General features: G+C 32.3%; 2 protein-coding genes and 1 non-coding gene across 4 annotated transcripts; all 3 read right to left on the reverse strand.

Annotated features, from left to right (window-relative positions):
* Positions 1-6,803: 6,803 nt before the first annotated feature.
* LOC115715390 (U2 spliceosomal RNA) lies at positions 6,804-6,999 on the reverse strand. The gene has a single exon (XR_004011264.1). It is a non-coding gene; the product is annotated as a U2 spliceosomal RNA (small nuclear RNA).
* A 1,648-nt stretch (positions 7,000-8,647) lies between these two features.
* LOC115714023 (amino-acid permease BAT1 homolog) lies at positions 8,648-18,248 on the reverse strand. Of its 2 annotated transcripts, none has more exons than XM_030642533.2 (8): positions 18,004-18,248; positions 17,648-17,908; positions 11,313-11,331; positions 11,005-11,224; positions 10,735-10,916; positions 9,872-10,161; positions 9,658-9,787; positions 8,648-9,148 (listed from the first exon to the last, which is right to left on the reverse strand). In XM_030642533.2, the coding sequence occupies exons 1-8, from the start codon at positions 18,141-18,143 to the stop codon at positions 8,804-8,806; spliced, it is 1,587 nt and encodes a 528-aa protein (XP_030498393.2). In that variant the 5' UTR covers positions 18,144-18,248; the 3' UTR covers positions 8,648-8,803. The 2 variants fall into 2 exon arrangements, with proteins under 2 accessions (XP_030498393.2, XP_030498395.2); XM_030642535.2 differs by lacking the exons at positions 17,648-17,908; positions 18,004-18,248 and adding exons at positions 12,330-12,590; positions 12,702-13,192.
* A 5,974-nt stretch (positions 18,249-24,222) lies between these two features.
* Positions 24,223-24,750, reverse strand: LOC115714763 (uncharacterized). The gene has a single exon (XM_030643519.2). The coding sequence runs from the start codon at positions 24,673-24,675 to the stop codon at positions 24,265-24,267; it is 411 nt and encodes a 136-aa protein (XP_030499379.2). The 5' UTR covers positions 24,676-24,750; the 3' UTR covers positions 24,223-24,264.
* Positions 24,751-25,943: the final 1,193 nt, after the last annotated feature.

Raw genomic sequence — 25,943 nt, forward strand, 5'->3', positions numbered from 1 at the left:
AAAAAAAAAGTGAGAGTAATTTGTGACATAAATATTTAAGTTTAACTCTTAATTGTAAATAAATATCTAAGTTTAATTTTTTACGGTAATAATAGCTCAGTTATAATTTTAACACTTCTGTAGGTACCTGGTTAAATAAATTGTCACGTGGTAATCCCTGACCAAGCTATTAATTTTTTTATTATTTTGAAAAAAATAGTTCAAATATATCAATAAGAAAATGACACGTGAATATAATGACTTAACATTTAATAGTTAGGTACATATAAAGTTCTAAAAATATAACTTAAGTATTTATTTACAACTGAGAATTAAACTTAAGTACTTATGTCACAAATTACTCAAAATGTTATGTTAATTAAAACCAAAAAGAGCCACCAGAGTAACTTTGGCAGTAACAAATTAAAAAATCATTTAGAGAGAGAGAGAGAGAGAGAGAGAGAGAGAGAGAGAGAGAGAGAGAGAGAGAGAGATGGGAAGGAGATTCAGTAATGAAATATAAATCGTTTTGTGCCATTGACAGTCGGTCTTCAACAAAGTTTTAAATGGGAGGCAGCGAGGATTAAATGATGCGGAGGACGGACATTAGCACTTAAATATGGGCCTGATGTTGATCGCGTTTGGATACCCAATAGGATTTTCCATGGTCTTGCTATGGCCGGGGCTTGTGGAGACTGTTGTGTTCTAGATTATGGCTTGTGTTCAGTCCCTGTTTTTTCTTCACATCGTCCCTTTGCTTCATCCCTGCAGCTTTAGTCGAAGTGGAAACTGCAGTGCGATTCCTGGTGTGTCGTGCATCGAAAATGGTTGTTCTCCGGCCACGCTGGTGATTAGTGTTGACACCCCGTTTCCTCTTTACGGACCGTGGATACCATCTGCATCATCCTCCCAGGATATTTTTTATGGAGCTCTCATTGCTCTTCGACTGATTTTCTCGACCTTTTCTCCATCTGTGGCTATGCTCCGATCGCCTCCGGCGGTGAGGATTGGGCCTGGCCGCAAATCGAGAAGGGCGAAGATGGTGACTTCTCGAAAGCCAGCTGGTCTAGGCTTTTCCCTGCGTGCTGCCTGGCAGTCCAAGTACAAACCTGCAAACTGTGAAATGACTATTTCTCTGTTGGGTAATAAGTTTCCTTTTGACGTTAAGGAGGAGGGAAAGCTTCTTGAAATTTTTCCTATTTTAGAGGAAAGCCCAGGTGACCGTTCCTCGTGTGCACAAACAGTTTTGAATGGTGGATGTGGTAAAGGAGTCTTTGGGCCGGTCAATATTACTAATGGGCCGAATGTTGTTGGAAATGGTCCAAATGGACTTGGGAATTTGCCTCTTGTGGAGAATTGCTTTGTGGAAGGTGGGTTGGCTACGGATCGGGTTGGTAAAAGGCGTATTATTGGTGGGCCTTTGGTTGTTAGTGCTCAGGCGGATGGTGGGCCGTGCACTCCTCTTATTGAATTGGGCCAATATGATTTCCTAAATATTGGGCAGAAGGCTGTTTACTCTACCAATGAAGATAAGGCCTTGTTTAACTTTTTTCTTTTAATTCTTCCTTATTCTTTTTTATTGCTACTAGAGCTTAATCATTTTGGAAAGTTGGACTTGTATGAGATTAGAACCTTGGGAGGTGGCCAAGAGATTAATTTTCAACAAGATGAGCCTTTGGATAGTGATGAAGTGACCAAGCAGGGGAGTTCTATGATCTCCGCAAATGTATCCCTGCAAGTTGACATGCCAGTGTCTCTGGGACAATCCTCTAGACTGACGGTTTGGAAGGCCAAGGCCCGTTTGGCGGATATCTCAATTCTGCCAACTAATTTGGTTCAAATTGTTGTTGTGGGCTCGGCGGTCGGTGCTAATGAGGTGAATTTGACCCCTGTGGAGGAGGACGATGTTCCTCCTCCACAGGAGCCATGAGAGGTGTGGCTTGGAACTGTAGAGGGTTTGGGCGTACTTGCGATTACGGAATTAAAAGCCCTGATTCGGTCGTGCGATCCTGATTTCATTTTCATTTCCGAATTAAAAGTGGAAGCTACAAGTTTGGTACGTACTCTTAAATATCTCCATTTTTATCATAATATTATTTTTCCGGCTGTGGGGCTTGCGGGGGGTATTATTTTGGCTTGGAAAGAGGGGTTTATGTTTGAAACTATTATGATCTCAAAAAATCAGATTTCCGGTATTGTTTACTCGGACCCCCCTAGGAATCCTTGGTTACTTTCTTGTGTGTATGGACCCCCTTATTATCATGAAAAGAGGCTCTTTTGGTCTAACTTGATGGAGCTTGGTCGTAAATTCGGAGGACCTTGGCTAATCCTTGGGGATGTGAATTTTGTGCTGAGTGACTCAGAGAGAGTAGGATCCCGGGGAAAGGACCAATTTACCCCCTTTATCTCAAACCTCATCAATGATCATGCTCTGGTTGACTTACCAATTAAAGGGGATTGCATGACCTGGGACAACCATAGAGATGGTAGCAGGCACATCAAGTCAGCCCTGGATAAAGCTCTTGGCAATGATGATTGGCTAAGACTCTTTCCTAGGGTGGTAGTTCAATCTCTCGCCACCTGCAATTCTGATCATAGGCCTCTCTTTATTAAGTCTGTTGTCCAAGATTCCAGAAGCAGGCGTCCTTTTCGCTTTGAGGCCTGGTGGACTAGGGACCCCCGTAGCTCCTTAATTGTGGAACATGCGTGGGGATCTGTTTCTCATGATTGGGCCCCGGCCAGAGTTTATAAGAGAGTGGGTGCATCGCGCCTTGCTCTGCTCAATTGGAATCGGGAACAATACGGCAAGCTAGATACGTGCATTTCCAAGCTACAAGACCAGTTACAAGCTATCCAAAGTATGCCTACGGGTACTAGAGCCTGGGCTCAGGAGATGGAGATAAGGAATAATCTTAATGAGGCCCTAAGACGGAAGTCAATTTACTGGCAGCAAAGATCCCGGGTTTCGTGGATAAAGGATGGTGATAAATGTTCTAAGTTCTTCTTCCTCTCGGCTACAATTCGGAATAGAAGGAACTCAGTGGAGAGCATCCTGAGTTCGGATGGGGTTTGGTTAACTGATCGAGATGCAATTGGAAAAGAATTCACTGATTTTCTGGGGAATATTTTTAAAAACCCGCCCCAAGGGCCGTTGGAAAGATTAGATCACCTGATTTCGGACCACCTCTTCCCCTCGGAACAAGCAGGGCTGGAGGCTATCCCTTGTTATGAAGAAATAAGACAAACACTGTTCTCGATGGGTAGTATGAAGGCTCCTGGGCCGGATGGAATGTCTGTTCTCTTCTTCAAACATTATTGGAATTCGGTAGGAAAAGATTTCTGTGATGCTGTGACAGATTTCTTCCTCACTGGAAATTTACATAGAGGCTTCAACACTACTAATGTGACACTCATTCCTAAAGTCCCTAACCCAAAGAAAGTGTCTCAGTTTAGACCGATTGCCCTTTGTAATGTCATATATAAGGTGATCTCCAAAGTTATTGCTAACAGAGTTAGAGTGATCCTCCCGAGACTGATCTGTCCTACCCAAGCTGCTTTTGTCCCGGGCAGGAGCATCCAGGATAATAATGTCTTAATCCAAGAGATTATCCATTCTTTCAAGAAAAAGAAAGGGAAGGAGGGTTTTTTTGCTATCAAAATTGACTTAGTTAAAGCGTATGATAAGTTAAGCTGGTCTTTTATTGATCATGTCCTATGCAGCTTCAGGGCTCCTGAGAAGTTTCGCCATTGGGTCCGACAATGCCTTACAACGACATCTTTCAACCTCCTGCTCAATGGTAGGAAGATTAGTGGGTTTAACCCAGAATGTGGCATTCGACAAGGGGATCCCCTCTCCCCTTACATTTTTATCTGGGCGGCGGAAATTCTTTCACGCATCCTTGAGAATGCTCTAAACTGTGGAACTATAAAAGGTATTAAGTTGAGCAGAAATGGCCCATCTTTGTCCCACCTTTTCTTTGCCGATGATCTTATTCTGGTGGGCAGGGCTAATTTGATTGAAGCCAAGGGGATGTGGCAGTGCTTAGAGAAATTCTGTAATTGGTCGGGCCAAAGTATTAACAAGCTCAAAACATCCATTTTCTTCTCTGGTAATACAAGTATCGGGATGAAGAGGAGTATTAAACAGGCTCTGGGGCTCAATTGTGGGATGGGAAACATAAATTATCTGGGACTCCCCTTGTTTAGATCCCGTCAGAAGGATGCTGATTTCAACTTCATCCTGGATAATTTGGTTAAGAAGTTGCATGGGTGGAAATTAAAATCACTTTCTAAGGCAGGTCGTGCCACGTTGATCAAATCTGTTGGCCTGGCATTGCCTGTTTATACCATGCAAACGACGAAACTCTCAAAAAAACTGGCTTCAAGAATTGACGGGATGGTTAGAGACTTTTGGTGGGGTTGTGAACAAGGTAACAGAGGGATCTGTCTTAAGGCTTGGGACCACCTGTGTCTACCCAAGTCTCAGGGCGGGCTTGGATTTCGCAAATCTTTGGAAATGAACCAAGCCCTTTTAGCCAAGTGGGGTTGGGATCTTCTCAATGAGAACCAGTCTTTATGCTGTAAGGTGCTTAGAGCAAAATACCTGCGGGGTAGACAATTCTTTGATTGTGATGTTAAGAGTTCTGACTCCTGGTTTTGGAGGAATGTGGTGCGTACAAAAGAGATTCTAAAGGAAGGGGCTTGCAAACTGATAGCTAATGGGAGCGATACAAGCATTTGGAATGACCCATGGGTCATACATGGCAGGGATTTTTACCCTAAGCCCAAGCACAACTACCAGGGAACATCTGAATTTGTGTCGGATCTGCTTTTACCTGACGGGAATTGGGACATCCGGAAGCTCAATGATCTCTTTCACAGGGAAACAGTTAATAGTATCTTGAGGGGCGGTAAACCGAGTGGTCAGGGTAGAGATAGATGGATCTGGTCAAAGAACTCTAATGGTCGATTCTCTACCAAATCGGCCTATCTGATCCAAGCTATGAGACGGGCTCCGTTGTGTAATGTTGCTCCGAACCTTTGGAACAAGCTGTGGAGTTCAAAAGTTCTGGAGCGTCACAAAGTCCTTTGGTGGAGTATCCTCTCCAATGCGCTACCCGTTAGGGCTATCCTTTCTAAGAGAATGGGTATTAATGAAACCACCTGCCCCTTTTGTGGTAATGGTGACGAAACTATGGAGCATTTATTTCTCTATTGCGATTTGGCGTCTCACCTTTGGAGATCTTCCCCTTGGGGAGTTATGCCTGTTGTGGAATCTGGGGCCCGTATGTGGGACTGGGTTAGTTTTCTGTGGAACCTTAGGACCAGAGGAGTGGATACAGATGATTTATTCCTTTATGCTTCTATCGTGGTTGATACGATTTGGAGGGCTCGAAACGAGAAGGTTCATAATAACAATATGGGTAGCTTGAAACATTACATTGATTCTATAAATTATTGTTACGCTGATTATGGATCCAGTTTGCGCAAGTCTCGACAGGTTGCTGATACTCGGGATTGGTCCCCCCCGCCTGAGGATTGGGTCAAGATCAACTGCGATGTCAGAGTCGGGGCGGAATCCATGTGTGTGGTGGCAATTGCCAGAGATCATACGGAATCGATTTTGTGGGTGGCGACTAACAAGCTTCACTTCAGTGATTCTCTTATTGGGGAAGCGGCGGCTTGTATGTTAGCTTTGGAGACGGCGGCCACTATGCATCACCCTTTTGTTATAGTGGAGAGTGATTCTAAGATGGTGATCAAGAACCTAAAGGGTGACGAATCCTTTTGGCAGCTTGAGAACTACGCAAGACAATGCAAACATCTCTCTAATTCTTTCACTTGCTGTAATTTTTCTTATATTTCTAGAAACTGTAATTTTGCGGCCCATAATGTGGCCAAGTGGGTGTTTGCCAACAATATTTCTGGTATGGTAGAAGTCTCTACTATTCCGAGTAATATTTTCTGTAATGACCGTGAGGTCTGACTATTTGTTTCCTTCTAATATATATACGCTTTATTTCAAAAAAAAACCAAAAAGAGCCACCAGAGTAGTGCCTCAACTCTCAGCAAAACTTCTTCTTCCAATAAGCAACATCCTTCTCAACTAAAAATTTAAAGCAAAAATGGCAATTTTCATTCAAAATGCCTTAAGTCAGTTATTTTAATTAAGGGTCTAAGCAGGGCCAGGCCTGAACTAAATCGAACTAGGCCCGCGCCTAGGGCTCACCCAGCCTAAGGGCCTAAAAAATATTTTTCTTTAGTAATTTTCAAAAATACTACATAATTTTTAAATAAAATGCCCAATAATTTTTATTTTCGTAAAACCTGCCTAATTTTAAGGCCTAACTTGGTCTAAGTCAGCATTGAAGCTAGCTATATAAGCTTCCCTATATTCCTTTGTACATTGAGATCTAACACAACTGATTAGAAAGGAGAGACTAAGAGAAAGTGAGCTGTGAGAGAATATAAGAGCAAGTCTCTTTTGTCATTGTATTCTCTGTTTCGAGTGATCGATTCTTGTAATCCTCCATTGATTCATCAATAAAACAAAGAACCAAGCTTTGCTGTTCCTCGAGGAGTAGACACAAGTTACATTGACTTGTGATCGAACTTCGTATACGTATGTGTGTTTGTGTTCTATTGCTTAGTTTTCTTGTTATGCAATTTTATGATTTTTGGTTTAGAGTTTCATCTCAAATTTGTGTTGATTATGTCAAATTGCATTTTCTAATCAAAGTGAACCTTAATTCACCACAAAATTAAACTTAGATCAAAAACAAAAAGATAGAATATTGAAGACCAATTGTTCAAGAACTAAGTTGGAGGGGTGCGCCAAGCCCATGCAGTAGTGCAAAGCACGGGCGACACTCAAGAATCCCAATAGCAAGCTATTGTGATGGACTCTTTCCCTTAAAAAATTAATTTAATATCGTGTGAGCCATTGGCTCACATATCAGATATTAAACTGATAAGAACAGATACTACACTTGATCTTAGCCAAAAGGCCGAGAAAGGTATGATTTACTTAGCCAAACGACTTTTGGTTTTATAAGTCATTAGTTAACTGGTATTACAGTAAGTAATACATGTGGGAGTATTTAGACATATATGCATTGAGAGATGATTGTGAAAAATAATAAAAAATTACACACTTGTTAGATGCGTACAAAGTGATCAAATGGAAATTTCAATTAAAGAATTTGATAACCTTTACATTATAAAGTTCTTTCCGACGAGAAGAGAGTTTTGAGTTTTTTTGTTATTATTTCTTGACAGCTTTTTGTATGCTAGAATTTGATAACCTTTACATCATTGATGGTGCTCGTCGTAGAAAATGTAAACAACTTCCTCAAATTCTTTAATATGCACGTATGGATTTTTATTTTCCATTTCATGAAAAGTTGGTAAAAGTTAAATAATGTCAGATTTGACACTGAGACTTGGCATATTATGCGGGAATATAAAATAAGACAATATAGAAGTTTGGGTGGGGTGAAGGTAATTATTAAGTAATCTATGTTGTATTTCATCATTGTTATTCATTGCGAAAGGATTAACGATTATCGTGTGAACGGGAGAAGGAGTAGTGGATGGATTGGAAGAAGTTTCACCAGAAGTGGTATCGTCAGAAGAAGAGCTACTCATCCACTCTTATTTTTTATTTATTTATTATTTTATTTTTTTTGTTCAACTTGTTCCCAGGTTACTTTGGAGGTTTTTAGAATGGACTTCCACAACTTACTTACGAGAAATCTTCAGGGTTATCAAGTAAGTGTGTAGGGTTCATCAAACTTTTCAACCAAAGACCTTTCTAAGAAAAAATGAGTTGTTTAATTTTGACAAAACAAGGTTGTATCTATTATAGTAAAGAATACAAAAAATACAATATTATACTGATTAACACAAAAATGCTCCCATGTCAATTGGAAAGGTTGTCAAGGTACCGCTTCGTCCCAACCTTGCTTAGACAGGGCTGAGGTTCCAAGGTAAGTACACTAACACAAATATTATTTAAAAACTAATCTTTCTAGACAAAACAATCTTGGTATGTGTCATATACAATATTACATCATTGTACCAAATACTAAGCGTTTTATGATTGAAATTTATTTGGAAATTTTATGATTTAGATTCATAGTAGTTTCTCATCTCAAATGTCTTCAAAGTTCTGTTCGCCTTCTTTGATGCCTATGTGTGGCCACTCACTCACTCACTGCTTCCTCATATTCTTATTCTTTCGTTTCTTCTTCTTGCAGGTATTGTTCGAGGTTGGCGTTGGTAGAATACATAAGGTTAAGCCTCAAGGCATACACCTCACAAGGTCAAGGCTAGGCTAAGGCGTGTTAGGCTTGCGCCTAGAGCCCACCCAAAGGCCCCAAAAAAAAACATTTTCCTTTTGAATAACATATTTTTTAGTACGCCTCAAACGCATTTTAAAACTCATAATTTTATAATAAAACCAGTAACTTTCCTTACAAATAATTTAACATGATAGTTAAAAAAATACAAATAAAACATTTGAGAAAAACATCAGTCAAGTTCTTTATCTTAAGTTTGAAGTAAGAGTTCAAGCTGTATTCTCCAAGTCAAACCCGAACCGGGCGAGGAGTCGAGGAAGATCAAGTTAAGTTTCTTAGTAAGTTTTATAAAGAACTCAGCTGCATCATTTCACAGTAACTAACCTCATGTGAATTGAATTAATATGAAGAACAATTGAACAAAACCATCTCAAGTTCTGGTATAATGTCACCTAGATACACATAAAAATTTTACAAAAGGCCATCTTGGGCACTGAAAAAATTGTAAATTTTTTGCACTACTTTCATTCAATGTTGGTAATTGGACCTTCAAACCAGTACCTTGCTCTTAACACCCAAGTAGAGACAGTAATAATGAACAAACCACCAACTGCAACTGGTGTATAGTTGAGTGTCTCTATGGTAACTGGGTAGGCCACAGGCAATGAGAATAGGACTGAGATGATTGCCACCCAAATAACTGCAATCCAACCGACGACAACACCATATCGACCCAAGTTAAAAGGCCCTGGAACGAAGGATTTGCGTGCCAAAGTTACCCTGAAGAAGATGGGCAATGCATAAGCTATGTATAGTCCAATCGTCGCTATGGATACCATTGCGTTAAATGCAACAATGCTTCCAAGAGACTGCAATGCAAACAAGCAAGAACAAAGATATCATTAGCATTTCGATTACTTTTCGAGACAGTTTGGTATCTCCCTAGAGCAATGTTTTACTTTAAATAACTCACACAAAATTCTAAATTTATAGGTTAGGTTAGGTACACTTAAACAATCATTTGAGCCACTAAGCACTCGACAACTCAGTCTTCGAAATCCTAATAAATTATACTATCGAGTCAAACTTGACTCCACTTAAGAACTGGTTGGTTTGGTTCAAAACCATAGTTTGTATTTCGTAATTGTTCTAATTCTTTCTTTTAAGTAATTATTCATATGAAGTCAATATCAAACATCAACATTCCATCCAAAACCTTCACCTTATTAGAGAATATAAACAGTCGGGATTGACCAAATTATTAACACCGAATTCATAAATTACAGATTATATGAACACCCCTACTACCATATATGGATTTCAGTTTTGTATAATATACCATAACTTAACAAATAAATGAAAATAATGGTGTGATTACCGTGAGAGCCATGCAGAATGATATAAAAGCAGAAAGCCAAACTGCATTTATAGGTACTTCTTGCTTGTTCACTTTATGCCAAAGTGAAGAAAAGGGCATGGCTCCATCTCTAGAGAATGCATAAGCCATCCTGAGAATCAAAGCTAAATCAATTACAAAACATATCCCTTTGATAAGCCAATAAGAAAAGTTTCAAAAGACTAAGTAATTTTACCTTGAATTGCTAGTAACTGAGCTCATGCCACAGAAGAAAATGGCAACAGCAACCACTCCCAAGCAAACAATCCCCCCAACCCCACTACCATATCTACTCTTGAATGCTTGGTAATATATTTCAGCAATGGCATAACCACCAGCATCATTGTTTTCATCCAAAAGGGATGGAATGTTGGTAACAGCAAAAGTGATGCCAAGTATGTAACCGAATCCGACAATGATCGATATCCCAATAGAACTTATTATTCCTTTTGGTCCATTTGTATCAGCATTCTTGGTTTCTTCAGTCTATAAAACAAAATTTTGAAAGTTAAAATTTTTTCCACTGAACTATGACCCTTCTAGAGTTTTGACCTCTTAATTTTTTTTTGTTGCGAAAATTTCCCCGAACTATACAAGACTTACAAGTTGTAACTATCCACATTCAGTTTCAATTTGCTCATCTTTTAAAACAATTTACTTATATGACCACGAATTACATGTATAGTTATAGTACGATGATGTATTTAACAATTTTAAGCTACCGAAAATCAAGTTTATTAACATTAAACATACAAACATTAGCTCTAAGAATGCATATAGACATTTTCATAATTTATCATTAGACTGTAATTTTTGTTTGGATTCTTAAACTAAGTTGGATTAACATCACGTTAGTAACTGTAACTGTAAGAGGGTATTTGCAATGATTTATATAGTTCAGAGAGAATTTTTACGGCAAAAAAAAATTGTGAACAAAGCTCTACAAGAAACATAATTCAAGGATGGGGGCATGTCCTATTTATTCAACTTAAAATGAAAGCAATCTAAGTAAGCATCTGTTGGAGTCTAATATGAAAGAAAGTAGCAAAGAACACTTACCATATGAGCAGATGCATCATAACCAGTTAAGGTATACTGACTCATTAGAAGCCCAAGAACAAATATGTAAATTGTGCTGCCAATTCCTTCCCCATTATCAGTGTTGAAGTGAGTGAAAACAAATTTAGCACTAGCTCTCTCGGTCGCGACAGAGGGAATCAAGATCATAAGAACAAAAACTCCTAAAAAATCATGTGAAGAAAACTTCAGATTCAAGAAATTATAACTGGTCTTAAACAACAAATAGTAAAAATGTAAGCTTTTTCTTACCAACTATATTCCATGCAGCAGCAATTTGTCCAATGAAAGATAACCAAGATATAGAAAGACTGTTTATAAAAGCATGTAGAAGCAAAATTCCACCATGGAAAGCAATAACTAAGTATTTAGATGCCTCATATCCTCCACCATTTTTCCCACCTGTGCTAAGAAGAATGATCACTTGAATCATCTGAGCAAGGGAGTAATCTACACTTGCTGTCACTGCCCACTGCAATAAGAAAAAACCGAAAATTTCGGTTACTACAATTTTAAGCACTTTCTGTCCATAATTTTCTTTTCTCAGAAGCCAAAAGTACCTGACCAACAATGTTGAACCTGCAAGCAGTGAAAAAAAAAAAACCATTCATTCTGTATTAGACTGATTTAGCTAAAAGATTGATTTGGTAACAGTTCATGATTGTATTTAAGATTATGTTAGAAACACTCTTCTATTATAGTATTCATTTCAACTTCTTTCAATAATAATCCGATGAAAAAGAAAGAACAAACAAATGATTTTTCTTTTTCAACAGTTTCGGGAATGGAAACTGAACCTTCCATTTGGTTTTCCCCGAAAACAAACGAAATTTCATTTTTCAAAACCTCTTACTTATCTCTCTATTGTTGCTATATTTGTTGCTTTTAGTCCCAAAAAGACCAAGCAATAGAATTTAAAGAAAAAACAAACCAAAGAAATGATCTGCAAAATAAAGATTCACATTCTTTTCAATGCAGAGCACTAAACCATAGAGCAAGAATTAGGAATTAAAAGTCAAAAAGTGGATTTGATAAAATAAAACCAAAATGGTGATTATTTAGTCAAACCAAAGATAATTCATTCAAGCCAACCCCATATCAACCAATTCTAAAACAAGTTTTAGAATTAGTATTACCAAACACAATATTCAAATAAAGAAAAAAAGAGTGTCCAAAAAGACCAAGCAATAGAATTAAAAGAAAGACCAAACAACACCCTCTATATAGGTGACGTCCTACGATTGGTTAGCGATATTCCCTAAAAGTTATTTTCTTAAATTATATGAGACTTGATATTTAATTGGACCAATCGCGATATGACACCGAGACTCTTTTAGCATTTCTCAACCAAAAAATTAGGATAAGTGAAGAAATGAGCTGCAAAATCAAGATTCATATTCTTTGATGAAGAAATACAAAATTCAGTCAAGTCAAGTGAACCCCATATCAACTAACTCCAAAACAAAGAGTTTAATTCATTACAGCACTTTCCCAATAACCAAACACAAACTTCAAATAAAGAAAAAAGAGTGTGAGTAATAAAGACCATATGAAAAGAAAGGCATTATTAGTATTACCAGCCAGTTAGCCATGAAGCAAAAGGTGCCCATTTAGGACCAGCAAGCTTAGCACTCCAATAGTAAAGACCACCAGAAGTTGGATAAGAAGAACAAATCTCAGCCATTGATAAACCAACTAACATAGTAAAAGAACCAGCAATAAACCAACCATAAATAACAGACACTGGTCCACCAAATCTCAACCCATTGTTGTAAAGAGTGGTTACACCAGTAAGAACTGATATGATTGAAAATGAAAAAGCAAAATTTGAAAGCATCCTGCAAATCCCAGAAGAAAAAGAAAAAAAACCCTTTTCATTTTCAAACAAATTTGACTATAAAAGAAGTAAGAAAACCAAGAACAATGAAAAGGGTTTTGAGAAAATTTACGAAAGATCACGCTTAAGCTCTTGTTTGTAGCCAAGCTCATTGAGACGAGCATGGCCAGAATCCACATCATGAGAAGATGGAAGAACAGATTTTTCACTGAAAGATACCATCTTTCTTCTTTTTTCTCTTTAGTTTTGAAGAAATTTACACAGAATGAGATCAAAGATTGAAGCTTTGGTTAAGTTCCCAAGAAAAAAAAAACAAAAATGAAATTATACGTCTCTACAAAAAAGTGACAGCTCTGTTGTTGTGATTGGTTGGAACTCTATGTAGTCAACTGATCCAGCGGCTTGCATCTTTGACTTTATTTATTTATTATTTTCATTTTTTTGGGGGGATTTTTTATTATGTTTATATATATTATTATTATTTAATTATTGGGTGGTGAAGAGAGAGAGGAGAAGTTATTGATTGGAAATGATTTGATATGTCTTTGTGGGAATCTTTGGTCCTAATTTGATGATTTCTGTTATTAAAGTAATTTAAGGTCAGAGAGAATTATTCATTTTTGAGTACTTTTCATTAATTATTATGAGATTGCGTAACTTAAAAAAATTATTGTTCAAATGTTCCAAATTTACTTTTGGATTTTTTTTTTTTATTTGTGTTTTGTAAAACTATCTGTAAATAAGTTAGTTTATTGCTTGACAAGAGATTCTTGTTTCTCTACAGGTCGTGTGCTTAGCTGGAGGACTGTTCTTCTGAAGTGCGCTCTATTACTATGAAAAAATTTATTAATTAATAAATCTAATGATTTTTATTAAAAAAAAAATATTCTAAATGCTATATCTAACATGAGCGGTGTACGATTAATTAGTAATATTTTTTTAAAAAATTATTATTTTAAATTATATGAGATTTGAATCTTAATACTTAATTGATATGATATTGAATAGGGTGCTAAACATCATTAATGACATTTAGTATTTCTAAAAAAAACATTATTATTTGGTGTTAATACATGGTATCTTGGCATCTGATAATTAGTTAGTAATTTTTTTTATTATTTATTAAATTTTAAGGAGAGTGCTACCGTGAATTTTTTATTACAATTTTTAGTCTACCGTATTTAAAATATTGTGTTCAAAGTTTTTTTAATGACGGTGTTTATTATAGTTACAACATCATCCTTATAATTTTTTAAAAAAATTTGAATAGTTTACAATGTTGAAAATAAGTTTGAAATTTTTTGAAATAAACTGAAATATCATAAACTTTATTTTCTACCCAAAACTATTTGAAATATTTATATATTGTAACTATAATAAATACCTCTATATAAAAAAAAAAATAGGAGAATCCCATATACTTTTTTGTTTCAAATTTTCGGTTTGGGTTTTTCCGGTGGTTTCTATACAGGTTGCTATACGAATTTTAGTTGCGATTCAAGTTACTCCGTTAATTGCTATAGGGGTTTCTATGTGGAATTCTGTAAAAATATAAAAAAATATATATATTGAAATGAAAAATAAAAAAACCCCAAAAAAATATTCTAATATATAATTTTAAGTGTAAAAATTGACTAAAAAATTTTAATAAAAAATTATAATTATCACTCCTCAATTTTAAAATATGTAAGCTTCTATACAAGTTAATAATACATTAATATGTAAGATTCTTTCTTCCCTTAAAAAAATAAATTATGTGATGCACATCCTTTATACCTCATCATCATCCCTTATATTAATAATATGAAAGATTCAATTGATGTAAAATTATTTTTTGTTTGGATTATGTGATATTAATGAGGCATGGAAGAAAGGATGAGACATTTGACATCAAAGGGGACCATCTCATCTCATCTCATAATTTTTCACAACTTATCTTCCCTCCAAATAAATCCAACTAAACTAATTTGCCACGTTTTCAAAATGCACACAATTTCAAGAAAAAAGTTAAAAAACAATTGAAGAGTGTTAATTCACTCCCCAAAAATAGAAAGAATCTTAAATATAATTCAAAAAGTGTTAATTCATTCACATAGAAATAATGTCTTTACGTGTCATTAGTTTGGTATGGATTTTCAATTTTTTTAAATTAAACCAGTATAGTTTTTTAAAATTCAAACCAAACCAAATGATTAATTAAATAATCAAATCAAATTAAACTAAACAATTCAAAAATAAATTGGTTTAGTTCCAGCCATAGTTTATATTTCGTAATTGTTTTATTTTTTTACAATAATTATTCATTTTTTCGATTTTTTTTTACTTTTGTTTATAACACATAAATAACAATAAAAAAATTATCATAATAATATAAACTCAACATTATTATTTACCTAAATTTGTTTCAAATATCAACAATTCGTCAAAAAGACACAAATTAAGTATATATAATAAGTATACGGATTAATTTGGTTTGAACTGTTACGGAGATTTCTAAAATCATGATCGAACAAGAGAATTTAAAACGGTCTGGATTGATCAAATCATTTACACCAAAATTATTTGGTCCGGTCTCAAATGATTTAGTCTGAATTGGTTGGAGTTTGGAACTGCGGATTGCGAATTATATAAAGAGAAATGCTAAAGGGCACCAGTGGTGCCTAACACCCTCCTATGTGTCAGTATCGCTATTGGTCTAACTAAGTATTGGGTCCCACATAGTTTAATATAATAGCTTTTAGGGAATATCGCTAGCCAATCGCGACGTAACATATCAAGAAAATGCTAAGCACTACTGGTAACTAATAGCAATGCTCTTATATAAATACCCCTAATTTAACTTCTTTTGGAAATTAAAACTTATGCTCATTTTTCTATACATAATAATTGTAACTATATTACTTAATAATTATATAATTGTAGAGTTTTAATAATTGAGTAAATACTATATAGTGTGGATTTATATAAAAAACCCAAAACAATAATTACATAATTTTTTGAAATAAGTCCATTATGTGTAATTAACACACTAAATTGAATAAGCATCTGGAATTACATTCAAATTAGATGCCCAATGAAATAAAACAAAACCACTTTAAAGGGTTAATTGGAAATTTTCAAAGTAGACCCATTAAAGGGTCGTTTTAGTAGAACCTCTTATTTGTTTCAGCATTTAGGAGAGTTTTTAAGTTCAATTATTTTCATGATTGCATATATTGTAACTATTTAAGATAACTTGTAAACTTTCAAAAAATTCAAAATAGTTTACAGTGCTAAAAATAAGATTTAAACAGTTACTTACCACACTTATAACAAAACAGTTATGCATACAATAAAATATATAAATCTTATTTTTGGCATTGTAAACTAATTAAAATTTTCTAAAAATTTAACAGATAGTCCTAAATAACTATAATGTACACGATCATAAAAAAATTAAACTAAAAATCTATCTTGTATGTCGAAAAATATAAAAGATCTATCAAAACATCTATTTAGACCTATTTAAGAAATTCAATATAAACTTACCCAAAACAATAAACCCATCATGAAACATAGTACAATAATAATTATGCGTATACTAAATAATTATGGGAAATTTGATTTTCTATACTTAAAAAACTAAAATATTTTATTTTTAAACCAATACATTTTAAACTAACAAAAATATGACACTTTTCTCAAAACCCCAAAAATACCCTCAAACTCTCATAGCATCTCTCTTTCTCTCTCTATCTCGGCATCCCACACCCCAGGTCCGATGGTCGGACCATGGGGTCCGACCAATCAGACCCATCGAACCGGGCTTTTTTTTTTTTTTTTTCTTCATTAGATTTGAGAGAGACGAAGAGAAAGGGGTTCGATGGTCGAACCATGGGGTCCGACCAATCGGACCCATCGGACCGGTCTTTTTTTTTTTTTTCTTCATTCGATTTGAGAGAGACGAAGAGAGAGGGGTCCGACCATCGGACCTGGGGCTTTTTTTTTTTTGTTTTCGAACTGATGGACCAACGGTGAAGAGGGGGCCTGGGATTCGTGGGACCGGCGGTGACCTGGGCTTCGACCGTCGTTCGGGTTGGGGTTGGGATTCGTGGGTGAGGGTGGTTCGGGTTGGGATTTTCGTGGGTGAGGGTGGTTCGGGTTGGGGTTGATCGTGGGTGAGGGTTTTCGTGGGTGAGGGTGGTTCGGGTTGGGGTTGATGGTGGGTGAGAGTCAGCTGAGCATTTACAAATGGGAGGGGTAGTTTTGGAAAATTGGTAAAATAGTCATACATTACAAATTTTAATAAGTATGCATTTAAGAAAAAAATTATAAAGTTATGTAGGTATGGAAATTCAAATTTCCCTGGGTGCTTTCGCAACAAATCTTTTAAACATGTGCATCGATACACTATCTTTTTTGACATTCAAAAAAAAATAATCTAATTTTTTTTATATAATATTTTGAGAAATTTAGAATAATTTATAATATAGAAAGTAATATTCAAATAATCTATTTCACACGTGTATAAAATAAAACAATCACACGTGCAACAAATTATTTAAATTTTGTTTTTAGTGTGTTAATTATTTTAATTTCTCATAATTTAAATAAGAGCATTGCAATTAGGTACCAGTGGTATTTAGCACTTTCTCGACATGTCGCGTTGTGATTGGCTAGCGATACTCCCTAAAAACTATTATATTAAATCATGTGGAACCCGATACTTAGTTAAACCAATAGCGATATTGACACATAAGAGAGTGCTAGGCACCACTGGTACCCTTTAACATTTCTTTTTAAATAACTATAACATATACAATCATAAAAATCCAAATACCAATTAACCCGAAATAAATAAAAGTGCATGAATTTTCCATAATTATTTAATCATTTCTACCCTTTTGGCTTTTACACCAATTAACTACTCATCATTCCACTAAAAATCCAAATACCAAACTAATTAATTCTCCATTAAAAAATAATAAGTTATTTAATTATTTATCATTTATTTTTCACTTAATTTAATTTCATAATTATTATCAAAACAATTAAATAAATAAAGAAAGAAAAACTAACCAACCAGTGAGCCAAGAAGCAAAAGGTCCCCACCGTTCTCCGGCGAGTTTAGCACTCCAAAAGTAAAGACCACCGGAAGTTGGATAAGCAGAGCAAATCTCCGCCATGGAAGACCCAACAATCAAAGTCATAACTCCCACTACTGGCCAACCATACACCATTGTTAATGGCCCTCCATAGGTGAGTCCCATACTGTAAGTCGTGTTAAGACCAGTCAAAACCGATACGATTGAGAATGTTACCGAAAAATTCGATATCGCCCTGTCGAAAAAAACACAAAATAAGTTTATCTTTTTCAGATCGGAAAGTGTTTGTGAAAATGTCGTCAGAGTGAGAAAATTAATGAAATTAATTACGAAAGGCCGCGGCGGAGTTCTTGTTTGTAACCGAGTTGGTTTAAGCGAGAATCGTCTTCTCCGGTGTGTGGTAGTGGTTGGTAGGAACCTCCTTCTCCTCTTCCATCTTCCATGATCTCCATTTTTGGTGATTTGGTCATTTTGGTTGTTTGGGGTTTGGAAATGGAGAAAGTTTTATGATATTATGTGATATTTTGGGTGTGGAGGAATTTTAGGTGTAGAGATATATATATATAGATTGTTAATTACATGTGAAGCTAATGGTCAAACAATTATATATATATAATATAAGTAAATTCTACAAAGGGATGTACTAATGTATTTTTATCTATTTTTATCTGACATTCTATAAAATTTTAAAAAATTTAAAAAAATTTAACACTATAAAAATAAAGTTTAAATATTCTGTTGCATTCGTAACTATTTTATTTTATACGTGTGTGAACTGTTTGAACAATGTGAACTGTTTGAACAATGCTTTCTATATAATAGGCTATTTTTTTTATACTGAAATAGGTAGAGAGTGGATCACCTTTTTAAGAGGGTGCATTATAGAAACACACTATAACATATATGTATAGTAATATATAGTGTAAATACTTAAGTTTAACTATCGGTTGGAGATAAATAACTAAGTATTTTTTTATAGTAATATTACTTAACTTATATTTCTATAACTTTTGTAGGTACCTAACTATTAAATGTAAAGTCATTATTTGTTATTTTTTAATTTGTATATTTAAATTAATTTTTAAATAAAAATAAAATTTTAATGGCCTGTACTAATTGGAGCTGTTTTATGGCTATTAATTTGACACTTAATAGCCGTATTTATTGAAGTTTTAAAAATTTAACTGTAAGTATTATTAACGTTAAAAATAAAATTTAAGCGTTTATCTAAAATCAGAAATTAAAGTTAAATATTTATACCATAAATTTCTATATATATTATGAATTAGATTTTGTTCGGTCATGTCCCGTGGTCACTATAACCATTTGGATTAAAATTTAGTTGATTTAACGGTTGAAAACGAAAATACATTCAATCTTGATAAGTACATTGTACTTTAATTAAATACATCAAATAAAACTTTTAGTTGGTTGTGTTTTTTGTCTTATAATAAAATGACAAAATTCATTCCCAATATATGTATATGTATATGTAGTAGTGTAAAGTAATTGAATTTGTCTTCAATTAGTGTTGTGGTCCATTCAAGTTCTTTAAATTGATTTAAATTAGAGAGTAATTAATTGTTACATACTTTTCCATTTAAGTTGGTGTTCACATTTCAATAATTGTATTCCAAATACCTAACAAATTGAATGTTAAAACATATTTGATTCAAGAAATTAGTTGCACTTTTTTTGGACTTGGAAAAAATGGAGAATCTATCAATTAGTTAAATAGGATATTTGTGGGCACAACACAAATAACTTGGTGTAAGAAGATGTGTTGTGTAGGTGAACTTAATGTATCCATTAAGGTTATAGATGACATTTATCACGTGTTGTGTGGTGTAGTAGTAAAGATGTCTTCATCATTATTCTTTCTTATTTCATGAATAGGGTTTGAAACATATCATAGCCTTTTTTAAGAATTATGATTAGTATTTTAGAAAGATAACTTGTTGTGGCAGTATCATTTTTAATAGGATGAAAACTCTTAAAATTTGATCAAAAGAGAATGTAGTAAGAGCCTCCTATAACTGGCAAAGTGATCCTCCAAATTGTGCAAAATTAAAAAAAAAAAATGGGAAAGAATCATCACCACATTATCCCCAAGATTGGGTGAAACTCAAGGGATATGGGAAAGATCCCTAATCTAAAAGTGGAGATAAGATCCAAATTAAAATAGCTATCACAAAGACGATAATGTTGAATACTATTAGGGCTCGTTTGGAATGTCGTATTAGATCGTATTGTATTGTATTGTATTATATTAAATTGGTTTGTACATTATATTTTTATATAATACTATGTTAAACTTTAAGTTATACTAAAATATTATATATTTAGGTGTCCATAAAAGTTAATACCACATATAGTTTTACATAAAAATATTGCATAAAATACAATTCAATATAATACAATACAATATAATACAATCTAATACGACATTCCAAACGAGCCCTTAGTGTAGTATTAATGTTTCTTAGAATAAAATTTAAATATTTTGAATTATAATATATATTAAAAAAAATTGGAGCATAAATATACTCACTCTCTTTTGTTACAAGTAATTACCCCAATTTTAAAAATAAGAGCAAAATAGTCAAATTATATATTTCTGTTAATCTTGTTAGTACCCACTTAACAACTCTTTAATGGCTCAATTTGCACCTCTGATTTTTGATCTCCGCCATCATCCTCCTCGCCTCCAGTCCAATCGTATCAAATCTCGCTTAGCACCCAATCTTTATTGTTGCAGAGATCAAGAGTTGGAAAAATTACCCTTCAACGATGACATAAGCTTAGAAGATTGATCATGAGATATCAATGGAGTTTTGAGACATTCTAGTGAAAAACCTCAAAAGTATTTATATAAAGCCCAAAAAAATTATTTAGACCTAAGTCCCAAATAATTTAGAACCTACTCAAATTTTAGGTGGGACGAACACCTCACCTCATCATGTGTATATACATCATATTTTTCTTTTTTTTAAGAAAACATGTGATGAATATCACTAATTTAATCAATAATTGAAATAAATATTCTACATATTATTAATTTATTAGGATGGTGATTTGTAATAAAGTAATATTCACACCATCATCATGTGCCTTCTTTTTAATAATATACAAATCTATGTGGTGTGAACATGCAAATACAAAATATTCTTAATAATGCAAGATTGCATTGCATAGATATTTTTCACCAAAATATATATATATTAGAGAATCTAAAAGTGGTGCCTACCTACCATATCTTTTTCTATTGTGAATCTCTTTATCTTTGTTGTCCAAGTGCTATATTTTCTTGGGAAAACCCAATTGGGATAATATTTTCTCATGAAAAATACATTTTGAATTCCGAGTCATTTATTATTTTGATTTTGTGTATTAATTAAAATAGATTTTTTTAAGTGAGAATTTGTGTTGGAACTTTTCTAAGGAACTTTTCTAAGCTAAATATTATTAGATATTTTTATAGTGCACCCCTTTTAAAAAAAATCTATTGATGCATTTTTTATTTGTTTCGATACATCTGAAAAAAAAAAATTAATCCAATGATTGTATATTTTGTAGAAATTTAAGATATTTTACAAAATTTTGAAAGATTTTAAAAAAATTTAACACCCTGAAAATATGGTTCAAACAGTCTATTGTACGTGAGTCTTTTATTTTATACACGTGTGAAATAGACTACTTGAACTCTATTTTTAGTGTGTTAGTTTTTTTTTTTTAATTTCTCAAAATTTTACAGAATATCGTAAATAATTACAAGTTGAATGACCATAAAAAATTGAACTAAAAAATTTTTGCAAAATCGAAATAGATAAAAGTCTATTAATAATCTCTTTTTAAGAGAATGTATTATAAATTTTTTCAAAATTATTTATATATGTTCCCTTTATAGTTTGATTTGAATCTAGTTCTAGTTTTTATTTTATTTTATTCTATGATAGGTTTGAATGATTATATTCAGCGGCGGACTCAGAATTTAAAGTGAGGGGAGTTAGTAGGGTTTGAACCTTTACCCTCAAACCTATTTTCCAACTACCTTAACCATTACACCAAGATTACTATTATGTCTATAAATATCATCTTTTAATACAAATATATGTTGTAACTAATTAAAATACATATACATTTTTTTCTCGATTTTTTTTTTCAACGGGGCGACTGCCCCCCTCGCTACAATGTGGGTCCGCCCCTTATTATATTATTCTATGAGTGGTTAGATCTGAGATTAAGATCATGATACTATCAAATGAAACAACAATTTTTTATGTAATTTTTTTTTTTTTTAATTTGGATCCACCACAATTTTTATTTAATTACTAGTGGCTGAGTTAAGAATTTTTGTTCATTTATTATTTTAATAGGACATCTTTATTAGAAATATTCTTTAATTATAATACAACAGCATTCATGAGCAACGACAATATTATTGAAAAACGACAATGTTATATAAAAACGACAATTTTCTTGAAAATATGTATACATAGTACGTACGTATATCAAATTTTTTTTAAATACGATTGTGTTTAATATATATAACTATTAAAGATATTAGGTAAATTTTTAAAATATTTTGAATGATTTATAGTATTAAAAATAAAATTTAAATAATTTAATTTACAAATATATATATACATAAAAAATAGTGTAATAAAATATTTGAATCTTATTTAATTAAACATATATTAAACAACATTATATTAATTACAGTTAATACTATTTTGACTTGAATTTCACAAAAGTTATTGATTGTACTTCTATTTTGTTAAATTATAAAATAAATTTTATATTTTTTAAAATTGTACTAATAGAACTCTAAGCTCAATTATAGAATTTTTTTTTAATATAACCAACTTGAATATAATTCCTAACACAGATAGACAAAACGTAACCAATTTTGTAATAATACATATAGATTGGTTTTTTATTAAGTTTTGTTTTAACAAAAAAAAAACCTAATTTAGAATACTATTTATATTTAGTATTATTTTAAAAAAAAATTAATTTATCATTTAATAAAATAGATAATTTAATCAGATCTAAAATAGTATCCATTTAACTATTATAACTATTGTTTCTAAGTATCTCATACGATCACTTTTATATCTTTGTCACATGTGGTTTGATCTTCTTCTACCAACTAAAGTAATTAATATTCACATAATCACACATGCAAATTAATATTTTTTATATATATACATATATTTATTGATGAAACACTATTTTCACATGCCTCCTTTTTATATTTGTTTCAAATCATAACTCGTAAATATTTTACTCATTAATTAATTAGGTGTTTCACATGGCCAAAGTTGGGGAGCTTTTAATGAGAAATATAATATAAAATTTGTCAAAGATAACTAAATTTTACTTAAAATTAGTATTGTGTAAATTAGTATGGATTAAATTTTTGATACAACACGAAATTAACATGAGCCTAAAAAATTTGAGCACGATCTGATATGAAAAAAGTATGAGTCTAATTAGGCACAACACAACATAACAAGTGAAAGACACGACACAATAAATTTTTCGATAATATTTAATCATAATATTTGTAATAATAAATATTTATTTATTGATGTGATTTAAAATGATAATAAAACTCAAATACAATACCAAGTATATTATAATTCTATAGTTTATATTATTAGAAAATTTAAATCTAAAAGTATATATTAATTTATTTTAAGAGTTGTGAATTAAAAATATAAGTATTTATTTGTGACAGTTAGTAGTCCTGTGATTCGTAAATAAAAATATTAGGTAAGCTATTACCTTGGGATGATCAAGTGTGCTGATTCTGAGACTGTGTATATATATGAGATTACATAGTTAAAAAAGACTTAAATGGATTGATGAGTACTAACTGTATTAGCAAGGTGCATCTTTTTTTTTTTAGCTCATCACTTTAGAACTTCAAAATTAATTAGCGTGTTTAATCTCAAATAATTTTGAGATGATTAATCTCCTGAGAAGTTTTTACAGGAAATATGCAAGTAGAGGCAAAAAATGCTAAAAACACTTATTAGTTTACAGGGCTGTACTCGTGTATAAAAACTATAACTTTGTGGGGTAGCCCAATGAAAGTCAAGTTCAAATTAAAGAATAAATATAATAACTTAGTCAACTTGGTTTTAAAATTAACCCTAAAGTTGGAAAATAAAGTCAAGTTCAAATTAACTTTTATTTGTTTAAATTAAAGGAGTAATAATAATAATAATAATAAAGGCATTCAACGAAGATAGACTTGTGAATTTGCTTAACTAAATCTATTTATATATAGTCAACAGTCAACACATTCACAAAGTCTTACAAACACAAAAATTTACATATATACGGATGCATAGATTTTTAATATTTTTACAGATATTTTTTTTATTTTAACAAAAATATAAAATATTATTTTTTTTTTCATTGTATTCAAATAATACTTTTTTACTGAAAAAAAAAATAAGTAAAAAATCTGTAAGAAATGTACGAAAATAAATCTTATTTTAAATATTTTTTTTGTAAATTTTTCATAAATATATTAATGAGGTACATAAATTAACATGCACTAATAACACAATTAATTAATTAATTAATCATTTGGCTATTATTATTAGGTGCCAACCTCTTATAAATCTCCATCAACAATCTACTATCCACAAATTCTTGATTACTTCCACAACAAACCATAGCAATTTCCTTTCTTTTCGCCACTTTCTTACCCGAAAAAGCTCCGGCGCCGCCCATATTTCCGGCCAACCGAATCATTTGGTCCACATAAGTCTCATGAAACTTGGCCAAAAGTTTCACCGGAGAAACAACAATTTTCCTCAGTCCAACCATCAACTTCCTCGGCCGCCGCCACCGCCGCTGCCCGCTTCCTCGGCCGCCGCCAAGCCTAGTGATGAGAAGCTTTCTCTTTGTTGGTTTTTGGTGGTATTTCTTCCTCTTCAAATATTTCTTCAAGTTTTCATAATATGTTGTTGGAACAATTTCCATTTATGCCCCTAGCTTCTAAGAGAGAGTTTTTGAGTTTGAGTTTTGATGGGATCATGAGTGTTGTGAAAGGGTTTATATATATGTCAAATATGTGTAGCTTAATTATATAATATATATAGTCTAATGATAATATTGTAATAATAAATTATGAGCATGTAATAGCTGGATGTATATATATTATGGAATATTAAAAAGAATATTGGGTTTATTTTTTTTATATATTTTTTAATGCAAGGTTTGACTATATAGGCCAAAAAGACTCATGATTAGTATAATAAGAGCTTATATATTAATTTATTTATTATTTTGGAATACTGTATGTTTATTATTATATATAGTGATTTTTTTTGGAAAAATTTACATAGATTGAAAATTTGAAAAAAAAATTATAAAAGTAGGTTTATATAAAATTTATATAATTTGTGATATAAATACTACTAGTTGTAAATAAATACTTAAATTTAATTTTTAGCAATAATAATATTTAAATTATATTTTTGAAATTTTGTAGGTACTTAAATATTAAATATTAAATCATTATCCAAGTGTTATTTTTTATTGGTATATTTAAATTAATTTTTTTAAGAAATACAAATTTACTGACTTAGACCAATATGGCATTGTCATGTGGAAATTTAACACTTACAAAAGTTTTAGAATTATAATTTAGGTATTATTACTACCAAAAATTAAACTTAAATATTTATTTACAACTAAAAATTAAACTTAAATATTTATATCGCAAATTAATCAAATTTATATAGCAAATAGTGATCACATAGTCTTGCTATAGTGTTTTGGCCGGTATTCTTATATAGATAGTTACACTTTTAATTAATTAAAATGGAAAACTCATATTTTAGGATAGTTTTTTTTTTTAAAAAAAAAATGAATATAGTTTTTTCTCTTTGTGTGCCATTTGGCTTGTATTTTCTTGACAATATTAGCTGTATTTGTGTCCTAATAAATATCATTTTTTTTAAAGAAAAATAACAAGTAAATAAGGATGTCATAATATATAAACAAACAAATGTGGTTATGGAACACATTTTTGTTTTTCAAAATAAAAATTTTATTTTTATTTTTGTAATTAAAAAATTAAAAATAAAAATATTACCAAATACCACCTAAACAACAAACACCGCAAGAAAAAATATAAATAAACTAACCAAATTATGCTGATTTAGAGGGGTGTTGTACTATAATAGACATGTCCAAAACCAATCAAATTAGAAAGTTCAGTGGTCATTCAAATTCAATTTACACGA

This window comes from Cannabis sativa, chromosome 4 (assembly GCF_029168945.1).
Source record: "Cannabis sativa cultivar Pink pepper isolate KNU-18-1 chromosome 4, ASM2916894v1, whole genome shotgun sequence".
Taxonomy (NCBI): Eukaryota; Viridiplantae; Streptophyta; class Magnoliopsida; order Rosales; family Cannabaceae; genus Cannabis; species Cannabis sativa.